This window comes from Pyxicephalus adspersus, chromosome 3 (assembly GCF_032062135.1).
Source record: "Pyxicephalus adspersus chromosome 3, UCB_Pads_2.0, whole genome shotgun sequence".
Taxonomy (NCBI): domain Eukaryota; kingdom Metazoa; phylum Chordata; class Amphibia; order Anura; family Pyxicephalidae; genus Pyxicephalus; species Pyxicephalus adspersus.
The window spans coordinates 136,980,491-137,004,693 of NC_092860.1; the positions used below are offsets into that span (position 1 = coordinate 136,980,491).

At 39.3% G+C, this 24,203-nt stretch overlaps 1 protein-coding gene across 6 annotated transcripts in view; it reads left to right on the plus strand.

The window, feature by feature from the left end:
* TBC1D14 (TBC1 domain family member 14) overlaps positions 1-24,203 on the plus strand; it is an 83,055-nt gene that overhangs the window by 22,646 nt on the left and 36,206 nt on the right. Inside the window, exon 1 of one of the 6 annotated variants that reach the window (XM_072406474.1) lies at positions 11,016-11,270. The exons of 4 other annotated variants lie outside the window; for them this stretch is intronic. In XM_072406474.1, the coding sequence (XP_072262575.1) occupies positions 11,236-11,270 (35 nt within the window). In that variant the 5' untranslated portion in view covers positions 11,016-11,235. Of the gene's footprint in view, positions 1-11,015; positions 11,271-24,203 lie in introns of those variants that run through there. One more of the 6 variants, XM_072406476.1, reaches the window with a different exon arrangement.

Below are 24,203 nucleotides of genomic sequence, written 5' to 3' on the forward strand. Positions count from 1 at the left end.
GACATAAATGTGTCCTATGTAATGTGTATGTACATTAAAGCTACGTACACACGTCAAATTTTTCTCGCTCGATAATCGGCATCAGCCAGATATCGGGCGAGAATCTGGCGTGTGTACAGCCCAGGTCGTTCATCGTCCGTGGATCCGTCCTGGCGGATCCACCGATGATGAGCGATCCTAATGCAAGGTAAGGGGGAGAGCGTGCAGCAGGGTGCCGCTCCGTCGGTCCCCCCCTCTCCATAGAGCAGAACGGTGCTGTATGTACAACACTCGTTCATGCATCGTGCGGTTCTTATTGTTGGAGAGGATCGTGAAAGATCCTTTCCAACGACAAGAATTGCACGTGTGTATGCAGCTTTAGCCCTTTACTGTCTATTTTATTTTTACTCTTTGTTTATGTGTAAGGGGACATCAAGCAGTCAGATATATGATCATTACATTCTGAAGAGCTTGTTGTCTTCTAGAGCAGTGGTCCCAAACCTTTCTGATAGCAGGGCCCGGTAACAGAATAACATTTTGCGTCCTCCTGTCAGCACACTAGCTGAGAATAGCAGGGTAGTATAAGAGAGCTGGGGTGTTGTCAGAGCTGTCAGAGAAGTGTAAGCCTTACATACATTGCTCTGCCATTCTCAGCAGCTCCTGTGTAAGTGGTGTGTGGAGAGACGCCCGCACCCCCGCTGCAGGGTTCCCATTGCCCTTTTAGCTGGGTGCACCACCCAGCACTTTTCAGCACCCACCCGGCTGTTTTTGGGTGGTTACTAAAGAGTTTGGTCACAATACAGGGGCTGTCACCCACCTAAAATTTCTTCCCACCTGGCTTAAAAAAATTTCTGGGTTGAGCACTGCGCTGGTTGCGCTCCTGCTGTCACCCTGTCACTAGCTTTAGAGCAGCGTAAGGCTGGTCCACTGGCACTACCTCTGCCGTCTTTCTCCTGTTATTTGCAGCCTCCAACTCACCAGCCATTGACCAGTCTGCAGCTCAGGGATTGGGGACCACTGTTCTAGAGGTTTGCTAAATGAGCAATGGCCATGGCTTCCATTATAACATTCATTTTCCTTCACAATGCAACATTCTCTCCAGCACCTTTTAGCCGGGCGCACCACCCAGCACCAGTAATCACCTGGCTGTGTGTGGGTGCTTCCTGAAAAGTTGGGCCACAATACAGGGGCCACCACCCACCTACAGCTTTTTCTCACCCAGCTTAAAAAACAAATCTGGGGGAGAATACTACAATTAATTTTAAAATTATAATTGACTCGGATCTTAGCAGAGCCACATCCAAAAAATGGCACCCAGAATTTTTTTTTTTTTTTTGCATACAACCTTTGTATTTGTTTTTTTCTGTGCCTGAACATAATAAAATTACTTCATTTATAATGCATAATACTTCCTATTTGTTGTACCAAGGGTGCAGTCACATTTGGTCATTTTTCTCTTGTAAATTCCTTTTGTATTTATTTTCAAGTAATAACTACCGTCATTATTGGGTTTTTAGTTCACATCCATAAGCTGCAGCTCTAGCACATTTTGTTAAATTTAGAAAATGTTGCACCTTTGTGTGGATTAAAAAAAGTTTTTTGAATGGTAAATTAACATAAAAACATGTTCTCCATAAAATCTGTAAGCTTGGATGTTCCCTCCAACATATTACAAAATTGCTTTAAAAAGAAATAAAAGTATGAGTGCAAACACATGCCTATGTAGTGATCATCCGTTAATGTGTGTTAGATGCAAATGAAAGGGCCCCAAAATGCAGCTCACATTTAGCTAGATCTCATTCCTATAGCTTTAATTATTTATTATAGGAAGAATGCCTATGGGTACCGTAACATGAGTAATTTGCAACAATGTATTGTATGAATAAAATATACAGGTCTGTGACCCATTGTATTGAAACTAGGAACAGGTTGACAACCCCCAAACCTGGATATTCAACAATAAAGTCAACAATGACTTCTATCTTTGGACGTTCTCTTTGAAGCTGGTTGTATAAATGGAATGCAATCATACCCTTATGTGACCACTAGAGGGCACATGTGCAGCTGCCACCTTTATGGCAGGTTTAGTGACTGCATTCAATGTAAACAATTTCCAAGCTTTATTTTTGCTTGGATGCTTTTAGATGGGACATTGTAGTATGATGTGGACATAAATAAGTCAAATATTCCTGTCTTGAAATATTTTTGTTTACCTTCAGGATCCTCTTATCGTAAAGTTTGAGTGGATGACAGTAACATTTGATAGTGGAACGCTCATTCAGTCATTTCTGCATGGTGTGGAATGTAACTGAACAGCATTTGTTTTATAGATTAACAGATTTTTAACAGATATAGATTTTGCAAATTATCCATTGTGCTTTAAGTCTCTGTGCTAATCTCTTGCATATCTATTTAAAAAAGGCATTAAGAAAACACATACACACCTTTTAAATGTAACTTAATAACAGAGAGCACTGCATTGCACTGAGCAATGCAAATACAATAGAACAACATGCTGCTTCGAGTTTAGTTAACCTGGCACAGTATGAATGGCATACATAGACATGAGAGACCTGAGCTGCAATCATTTTACTTCTGCAGGTACCTGGTGTCTTTTTTAGATGTTATTATGTTGCTGTTTGATTAATTCAGGTTGTTGAAGATGTCAGCCTTGTTTTCTCCTATATACCTGTATAACGTGGATGCATCCTAAGTATCTCTTTACTTGAAAAAATGTTTGTTACCAGTGTTCTCCCCAGCCTCTTTTAGCTGGGTACACCAACCGGCACTTTTCAGTAACCACCTGTCTGTTTTTGGGTGGTTACTGAATAGTTGGGTCACAATACAGAGGCTGACACCTACTTAAAATTTTTTTCCCATCCGGCTTAAAAAAATTTCTAGGTGTAGCACAGGTTACTGTTACTTTAGTATTTGTTTTTATGTGATGAACTTTCTGGGGGATGTATAAGGACTGTGAATGACATGCAAATAACTCCCAACCTATACACATTGCTCACATAACCATATCTATACCAGTGCAGCCTTTGGAACAAAGGTTTTGATATGACAAGGTAAATCTTTATCAAGCTTTAAGCAGGAGGCGACCTATCTTCTCTGGAACACTGCTGAGCCTTTAGTATGGCTGCTGCTTTATGGAATTGTAAATTGGGCATGTAACCACTTCCTTACCCCTGAAAATTTGTAGGTCATGATATGATTCAAGAATACACATTGGACCGCACACAAAGCTATGTGGGGATCTAGGGTCTCATGTCTGGATCATTTCTGTAGGGTAATTCTGTAAACTTGTCTGTTTGACATGGCTATATTCATGAAGGTGGTGGGGTGTTTGGAAATGTTTTTATAACCATTTTAATCAACCATCCACCCAATTTTATTCATTCTAAGCCACTTTGGGCACTTTAAGGTTTCATGTCAATTTAATTTTTGACCATATATATTCTTTATATTATGACTACATAATTTTTCCATTGTTTTACCATAAGCTTTTCAGTGACTTACAGTATATTTTGCTAGCTAGTGCAAGAACAACTTGTATTTGATTGCATTATAATAAAGGCTAAAAATAATAGTAAAAAAAAAAAAAGCTGTGCATAAACCTCCTGTGGATGATACCAATGACTGTAGTATTTTGGGTCAGCTCCACATTTATTCATTCAACCAATCAGCGAAGCCCTCACAATTGGTATACAAGTGCTGGTCATATGTGATCTTCTAAAAGGTCTGAGCTCACTGTGAAATGCTTTACATATTTTTGTACTTCTCTACCAATAAATGTTTGCCAATGTTTTCCAAGAAAACTATTTTTATTCTTCCTTTACCAGATAAACACGGAGTTAATTATAGCTAGGCTGCACTCTTCTTAAGTTTTCAAAACATTCTTAAAAGATTTTGGTTAGGAGAGTCTAATATTTTTTTTTCCTGTGATGAATTTATCTTGTGTGTCTTCTGGTGCTTGCAGAATGTTTTTATTGTTTCCATATTGCATCTTAATTGCACCATAAGTAACAAAGTAAAAAGTATCCTGAAAATGCTTGTTTTCTTTTACTGATTTTCTGGCTTGAATACTTAAATTGCTTATCCAGAACAAGTACACTAAATGTGAATGAGAGAAACCTTTTTACATAAGTTGTTCTGTATAAACAAGACTTTATCAGCCTTCTCTGGTGCACTACAGCCCACTCTGGCCAAAATAACAGATTTGCTTAAAAGGAGCACTTTCCTACCTTTTTACACGTTACCCTGCCCCACTGTTCACAGGCCAAGAAAACTCCGTGGTTAGCACTCATGTCTTTGCAGCGCTGGGTCCCAGGTTCGAATCTCAGCCAGGACATTACCTGCATGAAGTTTGCAGGTTCTCACTGTGTTTGTGTGGGGTTCCTCTGGATACTCAGGTTTCCTCCATACACATTGTAAGGTTAATTGGCTTTCCTTCAAAATTCACCCTGGACTGTTCTAATGATTTATGACTATGGTAGGGACATTAGATTTTGAGCTCCTTTGAGGGACAGCTAGTGACATGACTATGGCTTTTCTACATTGCTGCGTAATATGTCAGCACTATATGAATACTGTGTAGTAATGATAATAATAATTAGGGTATAAAGCTTTACCTTCCATCATTGTTTAGTGTTTTAATAGCCAATTGCCAGGTCAAAGTACAGTCACATTGGCAAGGGGTTCTGTATGTGCTGACCAAGTTTTAAAGTTAGAAGTTATGCAGAGAATTTGGGGGGCAATAGGAAAAATGTGTTCTCCTTGCCAGTAAACCTGTTACCTTACCCTGGATGTAAAGGCGAATTGCAGGTTAGTTTTAAAGTGGACCTTTCAATATAACAAAGGGCCTGCTTACATTGGCGGTGCCCATCTCCCTTCTTAAAATCCTGCTGTATGTAAAGCAAGCAAGGATTATGCCTACCTGTGTTTTACATTGCATGACCTCACTGTCTTTCTGGGTTGGGTTCTTTTAAAATGCAGAACAGGTGAAATGTCATGAGAAGACATTCTCAGTTTTATTACAAGAGTATCTTCTTTGAGTTATCCTTCTCTGTGTTCAGAAGATCCAGAAAGAAAGTGATGTTATTCTTACCTGGTTGCTGTAAATGGAAGCTGGGGGGGGGTTAGGTAACCTTAGTTGTAACTTTTTTAGGTATATTTTTCACCTACACGCAATAGAATAATTTTTAAAGCTCATCTCTGTCTTTACTTCCCATAATTCCCTTAGCCCCCTGCTTTTACAAGAGTCTGCTTCACTATTCTAAAATATTCTCAGGTATTGGGAAATTGTTAATTATGTTAGTGATGACCTGTCTATATTCTTTAGAATTTCTGCCGTCTAAAGGTGAGGATCACTTTCAGCGGATGTAATCTTCACTACATTTCGGTTCAGTTAATGGATCATCATTCTATGAAGAGGAGTAAGTGCTGAAGGACGACAGACTGCATACGAATGCAGACCACCCTGTTCTACCCTCACACAGAATGCTGGCTTGTTTTGAGGGGAATGCAAGGAGCAGGTCAGGAACAACACAAATGTGGAACAGAGGGAGATGATGCTAGCACTGTATGGATGTGGTAATAAGCCAAGTCTTAAATGTTGTAATGCAAAATCCATAATGACAAGGAAAATTCACACTGACCTGTTTCAGAAAGAGAGGACTCCTAGTTTTTATTACTGCACAGTATTTATATAGCACCAACATATTACACAGCGCCTTACAAAGTCCATACTCATGTCACTAACTGTCTCTCAATGGGGCTCACAATCTAATGTCCCTATCTCAGTCATGTGTTTATGTCTTTATGTATGTTAATCTCTAATACAGTCTAAGGTAGAATATGGGAGGAAACCAGAGTACCCATATGAAACCCACGCAATCACGGGGAGAACCTGCAAACTCCATGCAGATAGTGTCCTGGCCAGGATTCAAACCTGGGACCTAGGCCAGAATGCTTACCACTGAGCCACTGTCCTGCCCGCTAATTAGCTTAAAAACAAGGTAAGGCTGGAGTTCAGTTTTAACATGGAATGCATTTCACTGAATCAAGAAGTACATGTTGCTACAATCGGATGCTCTACTAAATATGGCAATGTTTATTATGTGGTATAGAGAGCCATATGTACATAAGGGACACAAATACCAATGATCCATTATGTTAAACTCTATTTAGCCATCCAAGCCGGTAGTTATATTCTGAACCCCAAGTGTGCCATGGACAAATTGATCATGGCCAAAGGAAAAGGTAGAAGGGTAGTGAAAATAGTAGACTCAAAGCCATGAACAAATTCCAAAGAGATACAAGCTGAACCCCAAAGCCCATCAATTTCTGATCCTACCAAGTTTTGCTTTTTGGGTGACTGTGATCTCCATAAAGACTTTAGGGTTTGAAAGAAAAACAAAAGCTCCCAGAATGTCTGAGAGAATGCTTCCAGTTTTGTATCCAATATTCCCCTTTATCCTTCTTTTCTCTTTTCTCAGCCAGTATAGACATACCCACCGTGTGCCCCTTGTAAATCTTCTGCTCATGTTGAGGAAGTTTAAGAGGTTTACCACAAACCTATCAATATTTGTTCTGGTCAATGTACAAATGTGATATTTTTTTACTGTCTTTTTTTTTATTTACTATTTTTCTCTTTTCAAAGACCCAAATTTATTTTTTGTATCCACTTTAGAATAAAGATCCTGTAAAATCTGTAGTTTGTGTGTGTGTATATGTATGTGTGTGTGTGTGTGTGTGTGTATATATATATATATATATATATATATATATATATATATATTTTCCCTACATTCTGTCAATTCACAAAGATTATTGCACAGGTTTTTCCTTCTAAAATACCCGGACCTTCTGGTTGGCATCTGCAGAGTTTTCTGAGCTTTCCAATATAGAGAACAGAAGGATCAAGCAAAAAAAAAATATGAAACAGAATATTTACTTATGAGAAATAGAAGCTTTCAATAGTTATTACGTGTTGGTACTGCACCCACGTGCAATATTTTTCTGTGTATATTGACATAAAATAGCAATTTTTATGTATAGCAAGTTGAGCTTTGTGAATTTAAAATATTATTATTTATCTTCAAATGCAAAACCTTTGCGGAAATCATAGCTTCTGTTTTGTCCTCTGCGGTTTACATCTGCTTCTTTCTGTGGTGTCCTGGTAGGAGATCTAAATTACATTACTGCCCAGGAACAGATGAAATACAAACAAATCAGTTTATTAAAAGAATAACACAACACTGTAAATGAACAGAGATGCAGGGCATTGTGTGTGAGGCTGTCAGGGGTGCATGCAAAGCAGTAATGTAATACTTTTTTCTATGGAAATGTTAGCATTATACAGTCACCTGTCACCTGTTACCTGTGAGGGGTGGGGGGGGGGGGGGGGGCAGTCATTTTAGGAGTGTCTTTATTCCATATCAGGTTTGAAGTGGGTGAGGGTATAATCTTGGGATACAGTATTCTCCCCAGCCCCTTTTAGCAGGGTGCACCACCTTGCACCACCTGGCACTTTTTAGTAACCACCTGGCTGTTTTTGGGTAGGTACTTAAAGATTGGGTCACAATACAGGGGCTGCCACCCGCTTACAGCTTCTTCCACTCAGCTTAAAGTTTTTTCTAGAGATGGCACTGAACTATAAATATGGCAAAAGTTTCCCCCCCCCTAGTGGATCTTGTAGGAAAGACAAAAAAATTCATAGTTTTTACTGACTTTCATCATGAAGTTCCAACTACTCATTCTTTTTAAAGTCCAAATTCTACAAAACTGTTTTATTTGGGATAAAGGAGGAAAGGGTGGTCAAACCAAATTTATTTATTACATATACAATAAAAAATACTTTTAACAAAGAATAGTAAATGATAGCCCTCAGATATCAGTTATTCACGTATAGCAGAGCTCTTCAATAAAGTTGTAGGAGTCTATTCATCATAGAAGATGTGTTTCCAACACGTTTCGCAGATATACCGCTTCTTCAGGGGGGAAGTAACATGCCGAGGGATATTCACATATATTAATGTGTCTGTGTGTGTGTTAGTTGCAGGATCTAATGAGCATCACATGCAGGCCAATGGCTGGGATGCAACCAGCAGGTATCTCCGTGGGGCAAAGCACGAGAACAAAAAGACGCAAATAGTAACTGGGATTCCCACAAGTTGGCTACTCTTCAGGGATAAGACAATATTTAATGAGAGAGACAAAATAGGCCTTTGACTCAAATTGTGTAGTGACTTGAGCTTGAGTTGTTTATACATTGGTAGGGATGTGGGAACTACCCTAATAAGGGTCCTATAGTCTAGTTTCATAGAGGAGGAAAGGGTTTTGAGATAACTACTTCTATACCTTTCCTTCATCCCTCTACTCTATTTGGGATTCCAGCATGATCAGATAAAAGAACTTTCTTGCCCTTGCTCCATGCTCATTCACCATTGTTTTGGGACAATAGTGAGCCCATCACATAAGCAGAAAGTGGGGTTATTTATTCGAGGAAAGACAATTTGAAAATGATTGGCTGTCAGCTGGTTTTATCAGTGTTTTTCATTTCATATGGCTTCTATTGGCATGCGTAAGGCTGGGTACACATGTGCAATGATTGTTTTTGGAAAGGATCTTACACGATCCTTTCCAATGACGAAAGACTGCACAATGCATGAATGAGCGCTGTACATACAGCACCAATTTTGCTCTATAGAGAAGGGAAGGGGGAGAACAACGGAGTGGCACCCTGCTGATCTCTCTCCCCTTCGCTTTCATTACGATCGTTCCTCGTCCATCGTCTGTGGATCGACCAAGACAGTCGTCGGAATGATGGACGACGAGTGCTGTTCACACGCCAGATTCTTGTCTGATATCAGCCCTGAGGCGATTATCTGATGAGAATCATCTGACGAGTTTATGTAGCCGAAGATTGAGACTAATTCGAATTGTCCTGTTGGTAGCAGCTTTTAATATGTGGATCATACAAGGGGATCTGAGAAGTTCCTGGCTTTGCCCAGAAAGAAGAGAGCCAGAGTTATGAAATAACACATTTATTCAGCTTACCGTATTTTTCGCTGTATAAGACGCTCCGGAATATAAGACGCACCCAATTTTAAAGGAGCAAAATCTATAAAAAAAAGATTCTGAAAGATTATTCCCCTTCTGATCACTCATGTGCCATTCATACCGTATTCCCCTTCTGATCACTCATGTGCCATTCAAATTCCCTTTCTGATCACTCTGTGTCATTCAAATTCCCCTTCTGATCACTCTGTGCTTTTTTTCCACTGTACGGCAGTTAGGACAGGGAACAGCAGGTGGCGCTGTGCCAGCTTCTTTCGCTCTGCACTACAGACAGGAGAAGACATGATGCTGCCAGAGGAGAAGAGACACGGTGCATGCAGCCAGCGAGGAGAAGAGACACACGCAGGATCGGATATCGGGTGAGTATATTATTTTAATTATTTTATAACACATTTGTCGTATAGGACGCACTAACTTTTCCCCCCCAGTTTTGGGGAAGAAAAAGTGCGTCTTATACGGCAAAAAATACGGTATTCCCCCCGAGACTGATGCACTTGGTACAGTGTAGTTGCAGCTTTTCTAGACCGCTCAAACAAAAGTCCTTTGGTTGGGCCCGCAAACCAGCTCTCAGCAGTATATTTGACGTCAGAAATGACCTCAAAACGTTGCCCCTTTAGGCGTTTCTTCAAATTCAGGAACAGATAATAGTTCAAAGGGCCCAGGTCAGGTGTGTAGGGGGGGTGGTGGACCAATTGGAAACCCTGGGTGTTCAATTTGGCAGCCACAAGTTGGACGTGTGTGCAGGTGCGTTGTCCTGCATAAAAAAAGGATCCCTTTGGTCAACTTTCCACAGAGTTTTATCTTTAGTTGCCTCCTTCAGCTGGTCCAGGAGGTTAGCATAATACATCGTCTTTGTCCCAGAAAAAGGATGCCATGAGTTTTTTGGCTGATTTCTGGGTTTGGAACTTTTTCGGCCATGTGGGACCCGCTGTGGCACCAATCCTTTGACTGTTCCTTGGTTTCAGCATCATAGATGTGGAGCCAGGTTTCATCCGCAGTCACTAACTTAGCCAAAAAGTCCTGTGCAGCTTCAAAATGGGCCAAAATGGCTTTGGATGCTTTAAATTGTTCCTTCTTCTGATCACTGTTCAAACATTTCGGCACCCACTTCGCTGAAAGCTTGCACATGTCTAGGATAGTGGTGATAACAAAACCAACACGCTCCTCTGAGATGTCAAGTATCTTTTTTGCGGATATTCGTCGGTCCTCAATAATCAGCTCATGGACAGCATCGCAGGTTGCCAGGTCAGTTGAGGTTGGGCGCCCACTGGGGGGCTCATCTTCAACACTGAAATGCCCAGTCTTGAAACGAGATATCCAGGTTTTGACAGTGCTGTAGGAAGGACACTTCTCCCCCAGTGTTTGTGACATTTCAGTGTGAATGTCCTTTGCTGACTTTCCCTGGAGAAACAAAAACTTCATGACGGCCCGTAACTCCAACGATGTGAAACTTTCTTGTGCCTCTGCCATCACAGCTTCTCACTAAAAGAAAAAAAAGGTTTTAAGAATTGCAAAGACCTGGTACAGTTACATACTAAGATATTAGGCTGTCATATGCACCCACACTCATTTTTCGATTTATTCTGGAAGGGGGCAAAGCCAGGAACTTCTCAGCACCCCCTTGTACAACATGTTTTTTGGGCTTACCTTCCAACACGGATGAATTTGCTGACTATAATACTAATAATTACTTTTTGTTCTGGTTGTAATTTATTATTCTTGGTATTGCTTTTGTTAAGTAGGCCATGGTGTTGTATCCAGCATTGAACTTACAGCTGTTTGCTTATGGGTGCAGGGGCTGAAGGTCCCTCACCTCTGGTCTTACCTGTCTTCTACCTGCGCTCTATAAATACACTTAGCGAGTGAATGTAACCTGAGCAGTTTCAGTAGAAGCTGAATGTGAATGTGTGGGTGTGAATTGACCCTGCAGGTCAGCCCTCTGAGTACTGTTGTGTAGTATGTGCCCTTCCCTGTTGACACAGCAACTACAAGAGGAAAGCTCAGCTTATTCACTCCGCGTCCTCTGCTGTGAGCTTCCTGACAGCCGGGGAACATGGAGCTACTATTTCATCAGTAAAACCTTCTCCTTTCCATTATGTATTCCCAAAATATGACCCTTTGGATTTCTGAGAACTTCATCTGCTAGGACGGCTTTCTACAGATTTGTTAATCATGGCTGCACCTCCTTTACTCCTATTAGTAGACAGGTACGTATCAAACTTTTTAAAAATTTTTTTAAGCAAGGCTTTCCTTGTTTCTTCATCAGCTCAGTACTGCTGGTTTATCAACTTTGCTGTGTATAGTTTAAAGACATTTGTGGCTTTTATCTGACATATTTGTGATTTCTCATACCTAAAATATAAATTCTGATTCCATAAAATCCCAATATATTTCTTTGCCAGTAACTTAAAAATTGTATTTTTCTTTACAACAAAAGTAATATAGATATACAGCACATAGGATCTACTTCTGCTTAACCTCTTAGCCAATGTTTACCGCATACAATAGTATTTGTATGTGTTAGATATGTTTTGAAGAATTGATATGATTTGCCTTGGCATGTGGAGGTAAACTGAGCAATAACACGGCTTATGCTATTGATGTGGATTACTGTAACACGTAAAGATTTCTTTTTAACATGCAATGTGGTGTAAATGAGTCCATACGCTGCCCATGGCCATGAGTTACTAATGACCCTGATCTCTTGGGGACAGGCAGCCTGCTGGTTTACCACAATCTGAGGGACTGCCAGGTAAGGATATAGCTATGTGGGTAATTTAGAATTATGTAATAAAAAAAAAGAAGTCTGAGCAATCCCTTCTTCCCTGCAACTGGATTCTATTATGCAGCAAGTTTTTGGCATTTTTGAGCAAGCGACCATTATTATTATTATTTTTATTATTAATAAACAGTATTAATATAGTGTCAACATATTACACAGCGCTGTACATTAAATAGTGTTTGCAAATGACAGACATACATACAATGGCACAGGAGGAGGAGAGGACCCTGCCCAGAGGAGCTTACAATCTGCGACTATGTGCTGTAGCAAAGAAGCATGTTTAATAAACAAATCCCATATATTACTTTAAGATTGGAAAACCACCAGAAAACCAGTGCTGGCAGTGCATAGTCATCTTCTTTCTCATTTCATCTGAACAGAAATGTCCCTATTTAGGACATTCATATTTCACCAGCATGGCAGACCAGGAGTTTGCCAAGATCAACCTAAAGACAATTGCCAAAAGATAATAACTGAAGAAGTTAATATCTTATCTTATTATAGCCATTTCTGCTGCTTGACTGAACAATTCAGTACAAGGTGCACTGTGATTTGAGTTCACACATTGCAGCTTAGTTCACCTAATATATAACCCATCCATTTACAGCCAATACCTAAAATTGACGATTTTGTTTGCTTTCAATTAATGTGCACATGTGTTTTTTTAATGTATCTATTGGCTTCTAGCTTTTAATTTAGTATTCCTAATAATAGAATGTCATCACAAATCAAAACTGGAATGGGAAGGTTTATATGTATACATATTCATTCCATAAGAGCAAAGCTGCACCCAATAACTCCTCTGAAACCATAATGGGACTAAGGCTTATTCACAGCAACTAGGTTTATCTTTGCATTCAAAAAATTCTCACTTGCAGCACTATTTATGCGGTTTCAAAGGTGTGTTACATAGAATTAGTGGTAAAGCACGGACAAAGCACCACAAAGCTCCTACAATAACTAAACCACAAAGGTTTGAACAGACCCAATTTATTATTATTATTGAATAGAATTTATACCAACATATTACGCAGCACTTTGCATAGGGGTTATAAATGACAGACAGATACAGACAGTGACACAGGAGGAGGAGAGGACCCTGCCCTGAATAGCTTACAATTTAGGAGACCCTAAGGCTGGGTGGGTACACATGTGCAATAATAAAGGATCTTCCACCTTTCCAACGACAAAAGACTGCACGATGCATGAAGAGGGGAAGGGAAGAATGACGGAGCGACAACCCGCTACGCGCTCTCCTCTTCACTTTCATTTTGATTGTTCCTTGCTCGTTGTAGGTAGATCCGCCAGGACGTTCATCGGAACAACAGATGACTAGCACTGTACACATGCCAGATTCTCCAGGATTATGGGACAAGAATCATCTGACGTTTTACCTTAGTCAGGGATATGCTGCTTTTATTGGGATCTCACTCAGTGGTTTGCTTTTAAGTTGTCTACTTTGATCACCTATTTCATAAAACTTTATATCGACCAGCTGAAACTGTGCACAAACTTTCTTTTTTTAATTACCTAGTGTGCTATTAATTATACTTCTTTATCTTTATTATCATGTTAATGCTATGAGCATTCTAATTTTGTTTTATTATACTTGTTTTTTGATGTAAGGCAATTTTTTCTTGGCCTCTGTTCCTGTAACAGAGATTTAACAAGGCTTGCATAATCCACTCTGGTGAAGTTTGGTCTTTCAGGAAGTGTGAACTGTCAGCAATTATTTCTATTTGCAGGGTTTACTCCCGGTCAGGGTAGTGGTGCCTTTTCATTGAAGACGGATACCGTACATATCATTCTTCCTCACAATATTGCTTTTATATACATTCATAATACAAGTAATAGTTCTATAATTAGGAACCTATTTCTGTAAACATATATTATATGGGGTGGTAAACCAACAGCACAAGGAAAGTCAACAAAGTTTACCAACATGTTTCAACTGTGGACACATTAAGCTTCATGTTAACCTTTGTTTATAATTGTCAATTTAGGGGCCGCACTGATATATTGCTGATGAAAAGTCGAAGAGATGAGACATAAGGAGAAAAGACGGAGGCAAAAAAAAGTTTTGCAGTAAAAATTTTATTTTCATTTATTTATTATTAGTTATATTAGTTATTTTATATACATCAATACTTACTATTCCTTATACATATCTTGTAGCAACACTTACCACACTTAGGTAAAATGCATTTGGCCATTAGACGTTCGTGCTGCATTCCTAAAATCCAGCCTTGAAACTACTTAATGCAAATTGCTCCAACAACAACAAGTTGGGTAAATTGTTTCTTGTGCCTGGGTATCAGAATGGCATTAGATGCCCCTTCCAAACTCATTAGTAATATGTTATGACTAATTTTCATATATAGTGGATCATTTTTTGTCATTTCACTTTTAGCTTTATTGATCTTTACACACATACCTATTTTGAGTTGAACTTTGTTTAGTTCCTAAAACACTGAATTTTATCAAATAAAATATTAGAAATTATTTTACTGCAACCCTTTTTTGCCTCAAAACCCCCGTCTTTTCTCTTTACCTTTCCTCTCTTGATAATTTACAATACTAAGGGATTGACAAATCCTAATTATTTGCTAAGGGGAAACCAATATTTCGGGCTACTTTCTTTATTGTGCTGCTGCAGAAAGTTTAGTGATTACAACAATATTGTACTGTCTTTTTAAAGTTTGCTTTGGATCTACCAAACATGTATTGTCAGGGATTTAAAAAGTCAGTTTGGTCCATATCTAGTCTTTGTAGTTGATTTTAGATCTAATGGTCATATTGGGCCTGGGTCTCTATCCCTGGCACTCAGCTATACTCCCACATGGACTGTCACATGGCTTCAGGTGGATACTGAGATAAGCATGGTCCACTGTTGATCCCAATGGGTAACTCACCCTGAAAAATGCCATCACCGGAGTAAATGCTTCTGGAGCGCTGTAGATTTTCTGCAAAGTATGATAGCATAGGTGAAAACAAGTATTTTATAAGGTGCTTTTTGATTGGTTGCTTTTCATTTGGACATTACAGTCAGGAAAGTATGTGCTGTATTGTTCTTCAATTGTTTCCTAATAGGTTTGGAATGTTCCGATCTAAGGCTGGTGTAACTGGTTTGGTGTATTGTCTGATGCTGTCAATAGAAATATATACAGCTAGGCTTTAGGCATCTACAGGCAACGTTTTGTTTTGTGGTTTTGGATTTATGTATTCGTGCAATTATTGTGTAAAGTGCTCAACCCATAAACATTGCTGCTTCACATGTAGCTGAATTCTTTCCAATGGGATCTTGTATATAAGCATTCTGATGGCCCAAACCACACTTCAGTACAAACGCTTACTATACCGGTTTTGATCCATGAATACATAAAATTTCCATTGTAGCATTGCAGAGTTATTACCTTGGGTTGAAAGTACCTATAACAACAAACAAACATACAGCATTTATCCTGCAATCCTCTCATCTGCAAGACTGGAATGGCTTTCAAATGTTGTTACAACATGTAGGAGACAGAAGCAAAAGAAAGGGCTTTTTGCTAAATAAAAATATTTTTTTTTCTGATACTTTTTGTGTGTATCTGGTAACTACCGTATTTTTCGGCGTATAAGACGCTCCGGCATATAAGACGCACCCAATTTTAAAGGAGGAAAATCTAGAAAAAAAAGATTCTGAAAGATTTTTCCCCTTCTGATCACCCTGTGCCAATTTATCCCCTTCTGATCACCCTGTGCCAATTCAACCCCTTCTGACCCTTCTGATAAATTGGCACAGAGTGATCAGAAGCGGTTGAATTGGCACAGGGCGATCAGAAGGGGATTAATTGGCACAGAGTGATCAGAAGGGGATAAATTCCCCACTCTGTGCCTATTTATCCCCTGCTGATCCCTTCTAACTTACCGGTCCGCCGGCTTGCTTCCGGGATTGCGGGGGCACGCTTGCTCTCCAGGCTTGCTTCCGGGATCGCGTGTGCAGGCTTCTCCTCGCTGGGTCTGCAGAAGGCGGAGACACGCGCTGCAGCCAGGAGGAGAGGAGAGAAGATCGCGGGATCGCGGTATCGGGTAAGTATGTTACCGTTTTTTTTTATTTTTAAAACTTGCATTCGATGTATAGGACGCACCCACTTTTCCCCCCCAGTTTTGGGGAAGAAAAAGTGCGTCTTATACGCCGAAAAATACGGTAACATTTATATTATTGCTAGACATCACGTAGCTCAAATAAATTGTGTAGATTTAAGATGTTTTTTACCCAACGCTTTTCGCCTTGTGGCTTCTTCAGGGTTTTTTTTAGAGACTTTTATTAATGGATGATAGACAGATAAAAATCCTAATCGAGAGATTTTGTGATGTAGTGGCGGCAGTTGTTTTGAGCTTTGTGTTAGGATAAGAGAGAAGTAGTTGTAGCAATAGTAGTTGTTTTAAACTATAACTGGAATAAATGGCTGGGTGCAGAGTAGTGTATGAAGGAGAGCTTGAAAGCAGCTAGCCTTCAGGTTACCACAGCCTGCCACACTCTTGGCTAGCTGCTGCCAAGCTATCCTTCATATACTACTCTGCAAATTATTTTGGTTCAAGAAAAAAAAACCCCATCGTCCACTGGAAAAAATAAGCGTTTACCCTCCAAGGGTCAAAAAGTTGCACCCAGCCATTGATGCCAGTTATATTTTAAAGCAACTACTATTTCTACCACTACTTCTCTCTGATCCTTACACAGAGCTAAAAACAACTGTCGCTACTACACCACAATATCTCTCGATTCCCCAGTAAAAGGCGAAATGCATTGGGTAAAAGATGACCGTCTTAAATTTTACACAATTTATTTGAGCTATGTGATGTCTAGCAGGAGTATAAATGTTACTTTCTCTATGTATTTTGTAACTTTCAGGAGTAAAAAACTAATCTGGGGCTGGCATCTGATTGTTTAGTTTATTGGAGAATCTGAGCTTTAGTAATCCTTCTGTTATTCCAAATGTTGTTGTTGTTAAAGTAGGTCTAAACCCAACCAATGGAGTCTCATATAATCAATACTACTGCAATCAGTTGTTTTCAGTCTTTTTCATCCTGATCCTTGTACAGTTAACTCCTGGCATAACATGGCACATGACCCTGTCATATTCCTGTGCAAATGCTTGGTAAGAGATACTTTGAGCAAATCTACTCGGCTTTTTGCTGGTCCTCCTGAAAACTAGCAATTATTTACAACTGCTTTAAAATTGTCTATAATCTGCTCATTGACTCCCATTATGCCCAGCTATAAGTCAAACGACCACAAAACTTGCCAGGCTGCTGACACTTCAGTTAGTTTGAACATCGCCAATAAAGTTCTTTTGATAATTAGGTGATCTGTGAATGTGAAAGAATCAGGCGTTCTGTCCCCTTCGTACTTCAACACTTTTTCGAGGTACTGCACCTTATGACATTAAGTTGTTGTCTTGCTTGAGCTACGTTGTTCAGTAGTTTTCAGTAGCTTTTATATATATTTTAACCTTCATAAACCATTCTTAATTCAAACCTAAATTATATCTCACTTTGCAGAACTCATGGTAAACTTGTTGTAGTTATAAAGTTTTGACACAACTTAACCGATCACTTTGCTGAACGGATAAATCAAATGCTTTGGTGACATAAATTGTTCAGCCTTATACCTGGTCATTCTGTTGCCTGCAAGAAACAAACTTTATTATTTGCAGTGGAAAGGTCACTATGTTCCTATCTGGAGCTGAGCTCTTGGCTGTTCGACTTTTACCCTTATTGCTTGTATTGTCTTGGTTTCTTATTAATCTGCTTCTTCTAGTTAACCTGGTTAGCCAATAGGGCAGCTATGTTCTAGTGAACCTACCATGCAAGAACAAATAAAATAAAATGCAAGGTTTTGTTTGGTTTGTCAGTAGCACAAATTGAAGGATTAGATCAGCCTTTTTTTTTTTTTTTACCACTGAGGAACCAATAAAATCATTTTCATGGCTCACGGATCCCCTACCATTACTAGTTATTTTTGGGGTCAGTGTGAATAAAGTCTTCGAAGCTGGTGGCCAGTGGAAAGTATGCACCCTATAGTAGTGGCTAGAATGCAACCTTCATAGACAACAACATTGTTAGAGCCATGCAACTGGCTATACCAGAACTCTGCAATCATTATCAAGCTCAATCAAGCACATTTAGAAGAACCTCTAGCAACCTTCGGATGAACCGTGGTTGAGAATGGCTTGTCTATGTTTATGATGGAGGGAACTAGTATAGTAATGCCTGCTTTGCTTAAGTCACAGGTACGGATTAATTTACCAAAAGAACCAGTAAGGACCATGTCACAGTGACAACTCACCGGTGACAGAATCTCCAAAAACTGTTCCCTTGCTTGTTGCCTGTGAGAGAGCAGCAATGAAGTGAAACCTTGCTGATTCGGGTAGTAAAGGAGCAGTGTTTCGAAAAAGTAAGTAAATTCTTTGCAACTTCTCACCGGTGACAGATCTTTGCGACAATTTTCAGACTTGGTGATGTGAACTTCTGGTTACTTTGACGCATACCTGTGAGGAGTGCAATAAAATCATATTATTGTATTTGCCTAGCCGAGTCCCTGGAGGGTACAGCCATGGACTTCAGGGCCAGAACAGGTAGCAGTAGCTCAGTCTAATGTCCTTACCATAGCCATATGTCATTAATAAAGTCTAAGGTCAATTTTTTGGTGGAACCCAATTAACCTAACTGTATGTTTTTGAAATGTGGAAGGAAACTTACGCAAACACGGGGAGAACATACAAACTCCATGCATATAGTGCTCTGGTTGTGGTTCAAACCTGGGACCCAGCGCTGCAAAGACCAGAGTGCTAACCACTGAGCCACCACCATCCTATTTGCTGATTCTTGTTCTCCATAGATAAATGAGCCCTGTCTGTGTCTTTTTTGGCCATAAAAATGAATTCCTGGGAACACATGAGCATTCCTGATCTATAGGGATGATCTAATTTACATTCCTTCCGTACGTTCATGTCATACTTTTATCTGGGGTTGAGGGCAACTTTGCTCTTTTATGAGGGTCACCTCCACAGATTTAACTTTGCCCCAAAAAGCTTAGCAGTCATTTTACTACAAGGGAAGCTTTGAATCTTCCAGTACCAAGCCATAATGTGATGAGTTGTTAGCTTTTCTTACAAACCAACCATCAGGAAACACACTGTGGGCTTTTGCAATACTTGGTACAAGGCAAAAGTTACGCACATTTGGAAACTGTATCACATGTGACTGTCAGCTTAGTGGGATGAAGACTCTTTGTGTACTTTGTCAGCATTTGGGAGAAGCTATAATTAAGCTTCTGTAATTAAAATGCTTCTCTTCTCTGCCCAGTGGGTTTACTAAACTCTGCCCTTCACTGTTCCATGAAAAGATCTTGTCACTCCGCTCTGAGACCTGCAGAAATATAGAAAATGTCAGTGTCTTATTGGGGAGATTTTCTGTAAGTTCCAGACCTCTAGACAAAACTGGAAGTGAATGAAAATCTCTCCAACACAAGGCAGTGTTTTCTTAGACAGTTGTCATTGTGTCTTGATCACAAGAATGAAACAGGTGAATTACCCTTAGGACACAGAAATAAATACCTGACTGGTTCTAAAGCAGAAACAAACTTTTGGCTCGGACCCCTTTTAATAACAAGAAAAACAATCGGACTCTAGGTAAAATGTGCATAGTTACTGCTCAGAGCATGGCTTATTTTGAGGTTTGTAATTTGGCAGTGATGTTCTGTTCCGATATCCTCCGCGCTGCCTTATCATTATACAATTGTCCCAGAAACATTTGTGTAATCCACGTTTGCCTGCCAAGTAATTAATTAAACTTTAATCTTGTTATTAAATACAAGAATTAATAAATTACACTGTTTATGCTATTGTTGGCACCTTTTATAGGGCACACAAAAGTGCATCTAAAGCCAATTGTATTTATTTACCTTATTAAATAGCGGGAAGCAGGGTTAGAATGTCAGATTTTTTGGGGGGGCCGGAGATTGGCCATTTTTTCAACAGGATTGAAGGTGATTATCCTTCTAGTTGGAAAACTTGTGCTAGTAACATTTTACTTCATGTATGTATGGTGCAATCTGAACAGGCTAACACAAAATTATTGGAGATGCTGACATGCATGTAATAAATGCATATGCAGTAATCAATAACTGAGCCCGATTGATTAGGTAGTTTTGGGCTTGATAGTTTAATGATATTTTTTTCCAACTTTATATGTTACAGACAGGTACAGATTTATTAACATTTAAAAATCAAGAAAATAGAAGATAAGTCCATAGTATTCAATTTCACAAGATGAGCAAATTAGGTAATAAATGTCATTATTAACTATGACACATAACCTATATGTTATATCTTGCTATACTAGGGTCAGTTTACAGCACAAGTATTGACACGTTTCGCAGATTTACTGCTTCATCAGAGCATGGTTTATCTCTTGAACATCTCTAAAAATCCAATATTATTATACCTAATTATTGGTCAATATAAAATAAAAAAATTCAACTGATCCAACAATGAAAAAGGAAGATATTTCTGACTTTTGATGGTCCCTGCCTTACCTAGAAATAAGAAGCAAACAATAGCAGTGAAGCATTCAGTATGTTTCCATAAACACCATTTGTTTGGAGTCCCTGGCCCACTTACTTACTTTGTCTAGCTGTGGGAGATTATACTGTCATTGTTCAACTTGGGTAAGTGGCTTGGCCTCAAAATGACCGTTCACCCTGTTTACATTTCCTTCTGTAGAACGGACACAGTTCCACGTTTAGGAAATACTCCTGACATCTTTGTTTCATGTAAAGGATTCATGTCTGTACAGCATTTAAAATGAATTTCTGTTAATTGCTTTATTTAGCAGATATTAAAAACCAACATTTACCAATCAAAGTAGAAGGTAGTAGCACACCCAACTTGTGTTTTTGGAAAGGGGAAACAAATTTATTGTTTTCATGAAAAACAAAAGTACTCTGAATTTCCATATAAACTGAAATTTTTTGTTGCCCTCAGAATCTCATTTGAAAATGTTTATGGTTTATATTCGGGTCTTTGTAACCTTGGTACACACCACTAATAACTGCCTTTGTCATCAGGGTTTGACAGATCAGAGCTTTCAGAGACAAGTGCAGTTACTAAAGATTTTGTTACACACTTAACATATGAACTTCAATCTCACAAACTTGCAGGCAGTTGTGTTTTTAGGGGAATCTGCTTTCTCGTACCCACTGCTCCACTTTCTGTGCAGGCTGTGTGCTAAAAAATGATAATGCCTGGTAATATCTGGAATCACAAATGTATTTGTTATACACAGAGTGGATTTGGATCCAATAAAGTTATCATGGAAAATATTTTAATGTAGATTATTAGGTTTTTGCTCGATTAGTTGTAACATGGTTGGCTGGTTCCTGTATTCTCAAGTACAAATCGGTTTATATTCGAGTATGAGGAACTTAAATTTTGACAACCGGGAAGAAAATTATTCTTTGTTCACTCTGATGACAAACTACAAATGGTCATGTAAAAAATTACATTCATAGCAATGTGTTAGTACACATGTAAGGGTATGGATGTCAGAGTGGTGGATAGTGATCAGAAAACTTACATGCAGCACCGGGTGTCTGGCAAATGGCACCAACTGCATAGAAAGGTGGTTAGGAGGTACTTTGCGTACATATCATATTGGGGGATTGACATTGACATATTGCAGCTCTTCATGTACTGTTGTTTATTAATAAGAAAAGCAACTCTGATTTAAGGGTACTTTGTTGTAATAGTGCCATTGCATGCAGGGTCAGGCAGAGGGGTAGAAGAAGAGGCAGCCTTGGTTCTTCAGCAGGCTGCATAAAGGTTGCTCTATGCTTCTGAACTAGTTCACAGCTTACTGGGCTGGGAAGCACTTTGGCCATTTCACCTTTAGACAACTATCTTTAAGTATAATTAAATCTTACATGCGCAATTTTATTTGAGTATTGGTACCATTTTAATTTATTTGACCTAAACTGTACATGGGTGTCTGTGTACTTGGTGGACCCTACCCCTGGTGTTCCATCCTAATCTCTGTAGTATTTGGCTAAGAACACCCAACCTTAGCCTATTGCCAAACAAATGCCACTGTCTCAAACACCCAACTGAGCTAGTGGCATTTGTTCGTCCCCTGGATGTGTCCATTGATAGGGTGGTGTCCATACTGCTAACAACGATCTCTTTGTGACTTGTTCATTTAATTGGTTGTACTCTGCATGGGATGGAATCTCAATCACAATATCCTCTTGCTAAATTATTACAGACATTTCATTGTTTTCCAGCTGTGTCATACTCCAGGATACGGTCATAAAAACATGTCTTCTATACAAGTGCAGAACTGGTTACAGATGAGCAAAGTAATAATAATAATGTCGACATTCTTTGGTAATATTCCCTTTCACAGTTTGCCAATGGTAGGTTTATTTTGTTTCTCTTTTGCCAGTCTTGGCAGACCTGTTCTCTTGGGAATTCCCTGGTAAATTGGCACAATGAATGTTATTATGCTTAATATGAAAACACCTACATGATATTTCTCAAATATTGGAAATCACCGTATTTATTGTTTTCTACTTTATTGCTCTCATGTAGGTGGCCTCATTTGGGCCTTTATAATGAACCTGGAAGAACATTTGTTGTTGTTCATGCCATCCTTCTTGTGCACAGAACACAAGATATTTAGTTGCAAACTTCCTTCTCTGAAAATTCCCTTTACTTGGAAGGTCTGTTGGTGAATTCCCCACTTACAGAATTTTAAAGACTTGACCGTTTCTAACCTTTCGTGGACACTAGAAGGAACAGAAATATGGGAACTGCCACTTCTGAGGAAATTAGAGGGTAAGAGGTTAACTAAAGGTAGAGTTGTTCCTCATCCTGACCAACTCTGTAGAAACAAACGACAACTTTGGACCCAGAAAGCAATCAGTAAAAGATAACACCGGGAGTAACAAGGGGGATCGCTGGAGGAGACAAGTATGCCATGATGTGCAAATATGTGTGCATGAGAACCCAAAATACCATTGGTCTGTTTTGAGTAAATCTGTTTTTTGGCCTGCATATACAAAGCCCTGGTTCTCTTGAAGATGACATGAAATGTTTATCTAAATCAGTGGTTTGGGGGTCACAGATGACTGGAGGCAGCCCTCCTTGCATGGCCGTGGCAAAATTTTATTCTATGTTACCGGGCCCTGCTGTCAGAAAGGTTGGGGACCACTGATTTAAATAATCAGGGTCAGACAAAAAGAGGGGAGAATCTAAATGAGAAAGTATGAATCTTTTTTTCATCATCTTCTTAAAGTATAATGATTAAAGGCTGGATAGTAAGATATCTCTATTAGCCCAACCAGGACTAGTTCTCTTAAAGCCTACTGGACCCCCTCAGTACAAGGGGCGCAGTCTAAAGCTGCGTACACACGGCAAATTTTTCTCGCCCGATAATCGGTATCGGCCAATTATCGGGCGAAAATCTGCCGTGTACGATCGTTCGTATATATCGTGCATGAACGTTCGTCGTTCGTTTTCCAACGATAATAATTGGAAGTGTGTATGTAGCTTTAGCTTCATGCAGGAAATAAACAGGACTGTCTGAAAATCCGTCAACTTGTCACTGTAGTTCTCTTGTATTGTAGTGGCAATGGTAGTATGTGTTAAGCACACAGGTAAAGTAAAATCAATCATAAGAAAAGCATGGAGGCTGCCTTTACTGAGCTCTTCATTTGGAAGTGTTTATGTCCTGGTTTTTATGATGCTGCTTTGGCTTTATATGTGCAGTCACTGTCACTGGAACAATTGCAGAGATAAGGAATTCTGAAAATTTTTTAACACCTTTACAGCAAATTTGTTTTGAGACCATAAACAGCCAGGGAGTGACCAGCAATACTAGCCGTTGTGCTCCTCCCATGACAGGTGCACTTTAATATCTGCTTTGTTACTGCACAGCTCGCTGAGACACCTTAACAATGGGAATACCTGTATATGGCATTTATATAAAATAAAATAAAATCTAGGTAGCTCTATCCAAATGGTGTCTTCTGCTCAGAGCAGGTACTAGGCTTTGTGTCATACATACATGCATATATACAATCTGGTACTTTCCCTGTTTTATGTTTTATCACCTTCCCTGTTTTATGTCTATTAAAAGGGTGTCATGGCTGCGTATGCCGCACATAGAATTATTAAAATGTTAAAACAAAATTTCAGGCTGATTTAGGATACAGATTAGTGTTCCCCTTTATTTTTAAATGTGTTAGGCTATGTACAAAAATCAAATGATTCTAATCCAATTATCGCTTCAGGGCCAGTATTGGGTGAGACTCTGA